This window comes from Anoplopoma fimbria, chromosome 6, assembly GCF_027596085.1.
Source record: "Anoplopoma fimbria isolate UVic2021 breed Golden Eagle Sablefish chromosome 6, Afim_UVic_2022, whole genome shotgun sequence".
In the NCBI taxonomy this organism is placed as follows: Eukaryota; Metazoa; Chordata; class Actinopteri; order Perciformes; family Anoplopomatidae; genus Anoplopoma; species Anoplopoma fimbria.
Window position 1 is genome coordinate 2,463,174 of NC_072454.1, and position 6,000 is coordinate 2,469,173.

The 6,000-nt window shown below is 41.3% G+C and overlaps 1 protein-coding gene across 1 annotated transcript in view; it reads left to right on the top strand.

The window, feature by feature from the left end:
- Positions 1 to 4,494, top strand: part of abch1 (ATP-binding cassette, sub-family H, member 1) — a 29,983-nt gene extending 25,489 nt beyond the window's left edge. The window contains 3 exon segments of the mRNA XM_054600751.1: positions 606 to 765; positions 1,304 to 1,408; positions 2,942 to 4,494. Coding sequence (XP_054456726.1) covers positions 606 to 765; positions 1,304 to 1,408; positions 2,942 to 3,048 — 372 coding nt within the window. The 3' untranslated portion in view covers positions 3,049 to 4,494.
- The last annotated feature ends 1,506 nt before the right edge of the window (positions 4,495 to 6,000 follow it).

The window sequence follows — 6,000 nt, forward strand, 5'->3', positions numbered from 1 at the left end:
ACACACACACACACACACACACACACACACACACACACTCACATAGTTTGTTCACCCTGAATCCTCTGGGGCTTTTCTCTCTGTTTTCTTTTGATTTTGATCAGTTTCGCCTCTCTGTCCGAGTGATCTACGAGCAAAGTCAACCAGCAGTGACATTTCTTTTTAAGCTTCTAGTTATGTTTTTGGCTGAAGATCAGAGGAGAACTTCAGAGAGTGTTTCTGTCTCCTCCACATTCCCTTCATCTGTTTTTGATTTATCGTCTTCGTGTTCTTGAAATAGTTCTTCACTGATTTATCATTGCACTCGCGATGGATAGTTCAAAGAAAAAGGATAAAATTCCCTTCAGCAAAAACTGAGAAATCGTCTTTTTTACATTGCATACATTTTTTATTCCTTATCATATCCTGGCGCCAACATTACCCACAATGCAACTTGACATTTTGGGTGTGTTATGCTAGTAGCATCTAATGTTGCTTTGAGCTTCCAGACTGCAGCAGAGACTCCATGTCTAGGTCCACTGCAGCTTTGTGGGTAAAAATAGCCTCTTATCCTAACTCTCTCTCTCTCTCTCTCTCTCTCTCTCTCTCTCTCTCTCTCTCTCCAGTTGCCCAATGAAGGCTCCTTGTTTCTGGTCATCGTCCTCATCGTGCTGCAGGGCATCACCGGCATCTCCTTTGGCCTCGTCATCTCAGCCGCCATCGACGACGAGCAGAACGCCAACCAGGCCGCCCTCGGCATCTTCTACCCCAACCTCATCCTCAGCGGTGTGTGTGTGTGTGTGTGTGTGTGTGTGTGTGTGTGTGTGTGTGTGTGTGTGTGTGTGTGTGTGTGTGTGTGTGTGTGTGTTTGACCGTTAAACTGTCCATCCCTCTATGAAACCAGCAGATCTCTTCTCAAAGTTCAAAGTGTTTTCTTGACCCTTTTGAATCAGAAGTTCAGAAAATCTAACCACAAGGTCCATTCAGTGTCTGCTGTGGGACTTTCCATCGTATCACATGATCTTCATCTTTGAACCCTTAGAAGTCCTTAACATGCTCATGAAAACAAACGGAAATTTTGGACCTTGTGGCGAGATTTCTTTCCATTGAATTTGTTAGTGAAGCTAGTGAATCATGTTATTTTCTTGTTAACACTTCTTCACTTCCTTTCCTGCTTTGTTCTCATGACAACGAGCCAAAAACAAGAGAAACCAGAGCTTGTTTAAAAGCTTTATGAGGTTCATCATCACGACCATCCACATATGAACACTGTATACATATGTACTCTAACAGCAGCCTGTTCCCTCCCTCTCCTGTACCTCAGGTATCATCTGGCCGGTGGAGTGTATCCCGTATCCTCTCCGCTACATCAGCATGGCTCTCCCTCAGACCTACGCCTCCGAGGCCCTCCGCTGTATCATGTACAGAGGTAATGCACACGCACACGTTACACAACGCTCACCACAACGCCGTCGTCTGGTGTGTCGTTAGCGTGTGTTCCCGGGGTCAGGTGCATGAACACGGTCGTCTAAATCATTCATCAGCTCTGGATCCTGTAGATTCCTGGGATGTAATGTATAGTGGTTTCTCTCCGTCTGTTGACCTCCGAACAATAAAGACCTGACGACAGTTTGAGATTCTTACATGTTAAGTGATACGCACACACTCACACATACATGAAAAGGAAGTCAGAGGAGTAATTTCCTGTTTTCGAAGCCTCATCGTAGAGGTGGAAGACGAAACACGGGCAGAAGTTAGAAAGTGTCAGAATTCAATTCGTGGGATGAGCTGAAAGTTTGCTTTTCGTAGAAACTTCATCCTGCAGCATTCACTGATTGGATTCACGTCTATCAAGGACTAAATGTGACCTGCAGCAGACAATATGATCACAATATGATCACATGACAATATGATCACAAAAAGACGTGGAAAACATCAGCTGTGTTACTTTCATCCTGTTGACTACAATGATGATGATGATTCAAGGATTCAAGGCTAATTTATTGTCTTTATGCAACACAAGGTTGCACAACACGAAATGCTTGAAAACAACAAAGAAACAGTACGTCCCTGTGTAGGAGGAATGCAAACAGCGGCAACGAAACAATTTTCTGAGAAATATGGCATAAAGGAAACATTGTCAAACAACTTTGACTGTGTTTGAGCACCAAGCATCATTGAGGTCAACACAGAGTCCAAGTCCTGTCGTCACACCGTTCATCAAGTGCAGCTTAATCCAGGACGCCTGGGTTTCCTGTCCTAGCTTAGTTAGCTTAGCTTCCATCTCGGCTCTCCTCCCTCTCGACTCTCGCTTTAAATAGCATTTGATCCGGCAGGTTTTGCTAGGTGATCTGCCGTGGGAAGTTATACTCTCAAGGTCTGCGTCAGAAGAATGAATCCAATCCTCATGCTTCCTTCTCCGATGTTGATGACATTAGTGGATCTCAAGTGATGAGATTCTTTCAGATTTTATTGCATCTTCCTTTGCCAATTTTGCACACCTCTGCACAAAACATCGCAGCTTTTCCCACTTTAAATTCAGATATTGAGGTTTATTTCATATTTTTTGTTGTATTTTTTCTGCTCTACATTTATTTATCGTTGCAATATTTGCTTATATTTTTAGTTATGCACTAATACATCAAATGAAAATCCTTGTATGTTATCAGATACTGTGCAAAAATGCAGATTATTCTTTTTTAACATTAAGACCGAAAACAGAGCCTGGTGTTTGTATCAAAAAACTAAATGTACAACTGCTAGGTGCTGCTAGGTGGATGGTTTTATACTTTTTGGACAGAGCCAGGCTAGCTGTTTCCCCCTGTTTCCAGTCTTTACGCTAAGCTAAGCTAACTTGTTCTACAGAGTTCTTGTATGTCTGATAACATTTGACAAGCATCGTGTCCATCTTTAGTTTCCTGTATCTAAGAAGTAATGATATAGAGCTTCATCTCTCCAACAGGTTGGGATCTGACCCAGATGATGGTGTGGAGAGGATTCGCCGTCACCCTCGGCTGGAACACGTTCTTCATCGTCCTGGCCACGGTCATCCTGAAGCTGAGGACGTGACGGCCTCTCCGCCTTCTTCAGCGAGGAGACGGAGCCGTCGGGTGGAGCCCAGAGAGCAGGAGGAGGGTCATTGTGGTTTAATGGACTCGTGGGGTTGATGGTTGATGCACCTCCTCCATATTGTCTGTCTTACACACAGAAAACACAGACCGCAGTCAGCTGTCTGAACCTGCAGCAGCTGCTCTGGCCTGCATGAGTGAAATTTCAAAACGCTGCACGTAAAAGTACAGAGGACAGGATATGTACATGCACAACATGAGAGTTTATGTTAGAGGCTTCATGTCAAATGAGGATAGTTTTTGTTTCACTTATATGTGCAGTTTGTTGGAACTTGTCACCCTCAGAATGCACCAACTCAGGGTCGTGTTTTTCCATTTGTTTGCCCTCGCTCTTAATGATAAAAGAGAGATTTGATGGTGAATAAACTAAATACGACTGTAGGATGCAGGTTTTGTCCGCACAGTGTTTTGTTGTCTACTTTATATTTGCATCATGGAGAAGTTGTATGTTAAAGTGAAAAGGAGTCTCAGCACAAAACACTTTTTTGTCAACAAGAAAATGTGAAATTATGTTTTATTTTTTTATCCTTTTGCTTCAAAAGCAGAAACCTTGAGTAGAGGATTGTTGTGGGAACCCAGAATGAGTTTAAAAGTACTGACCGCATGTTGGTAAAGAACTTCTCACCCGTTCAGCGTCAGTATCGTCTCTCTAACGTGTGTGAGACAGGAAGTGGTGACTCGTGTTGGTGCGTGATCAGGTGCTCAGTTGTAAACCGTCATCATCATCATCGTTCTATGTTCTGGTTGATGGGGTTCTCCATAACTTGTGTTTTGTGCCTGCAGCTCCTTTGGGACAACAGAAGTAGTTTGAAGTTGGTGATGGGAAAGAATTGGTACTGTATTATTTACTTTACTTCTTTTTTATTTTATTATTATTACTCTCCACTATTTGCTGGACGGAACAAAATATGTTCCTGTTTTTTTACAAAATACGTCTCGTACTTTGTTCATGACTCTTTCACCAACAGAACCAGAATAAAGCACACAGGAGGAATTCTGTTTAGGATTCAAGGCGTCATGGAGACGCTGTGGGAAAAGAAAAAGCAAAATCCAGAAATGAGGCACAACTATGAAATCTAGACTGACACGTACACTCTTTGACATAAAGGTGCTAACTAGAACCATATAGGGTTCTTCTGCTTGTCCTCACTGGAGAACCACTTTAAAAGAGGTCCCTGCAACAATCCCTTTCACCTGGTTCTACCTTGATCCCAACATAAAAGCTTATACCTGGAGCCATCTGTGAAAGGTTCCACCCAGAACCCCCTTATGAGAGTTTCTATAGAGAACCCTTCTATGGTTTAATGGTACCACCTGGAACATTCTATAAGAGGTTCTACTGAAAACCATTATATGGTTTAATGGTTCCACCCAGAACCCCCTATGAGACTTTAATGTTTCCACCCAGAACCTCTTATGAGAGGTTTTACAGAGAACCCTCCTATGGTTTTATGGTTCTACCCAGAATCTCTTATGGGAGGTTCTACAGAGAACCCTTCTATGTTGCAATGGTTCCACCCAGAACCCTCTTTTTCGTGAATCTTTCCATTACAGAACCCCACCCAGAGGTTTTACCAACATCCCTCTTATATACCAAGGGCTTGATCTAGAACCCACCCACAGGTTCTACCGAGAACCCTTTTTTTATTCCTCTGGATTAAAAGGGTTCTTAATGGAACTCATAAATAACCCTTGAAAAACCCATTTCTTAAGAATAGGCTTCTTCATAAGCAAAGGGTTTCTGGGTAGAACCTCAACCCTTTAAGGAAGAACCTGTTAGAACCCCTTAATTCTTAGAGTGTAGCTGTATTGTAGTTTGGAGTCAGTGAAGAAACAGAAGGAAACAAACGACAAACGAAAAGCTTGATTTCCCCTCTTTTTGTGTACAAATAAGGAATAATGAACAAGGCTACATTAAATACCTCTTTATATTATTAACACTAGAACATTATTTTGTTTTTAAAACAGAACCTTTGGCCCCTTTTTAGATGATAAATAATCTGCTCTAATAATGTATAATATATATAAATAAACATGAAACAACATGTTAAAATAATTGGTCGTGGAATTGGAATATTGGATATTGACGTTTTGACGATTGCCTTTAAAGGAATATTTACACATTGTGGACAATACGCACATTTGCTTTTTTTCCAAGAGTTAGATGAGAAGATTCAAAACCACCCTCATGTTTGAACGCTAAATGTGATACTACACCCAGCAGCCAGTTAGCTTAGCTTAGCTTAGCATTAAGATAGAAAACAGAGGGAAGCAGTTAGCCTTGAAAGCAAATAAGTGTATTTCCTAAAAGCTTTGATGAACCCACAAAGGCTGAACAGGCTGCAGACTCAGCATCATATGTTGTGCCAAACTTATAAAGATTTATAAATGTTTACATTCATCTGGATGCAAAATGAATACATCAGAACATTTCCTTTTTGACCCATTTCAGCAGGAGGACTAAACACTAATACCAGCATGTGTTGTGTTTCGGTGTGTTGTAAATGTTCCCTCTGACGGTAAAGCCCGTTCTACTACTGTACTGAAGAGTTTATGTTTCCATTAGCAGGATAAATAATGAATCTAACTGACTCTGATAGGTTTGCGTTGGATTATGTTGTGGTCTGATGATGTTGTGTTTGCTGAGTGTAAAACTAGATGTTGAATCTTAAGAGAGTCTGTAAATCTGCTGTTGCTCTGTTGTACATTTTAAGGGATATTGTGTTCTTGTTTTGGTAGAAATAGGAAAGTCAAACTGTGAGGATGTTTTCTGACCTTGACAGAGAGTTAAAACTGAATTCATTTGTGTCCACTTGACTCCCCATCACATAAAAATATACCTTTTTATAAAGTTATTTGAAAATGGTGGACCATCTCAACGCTTACGTGAAAG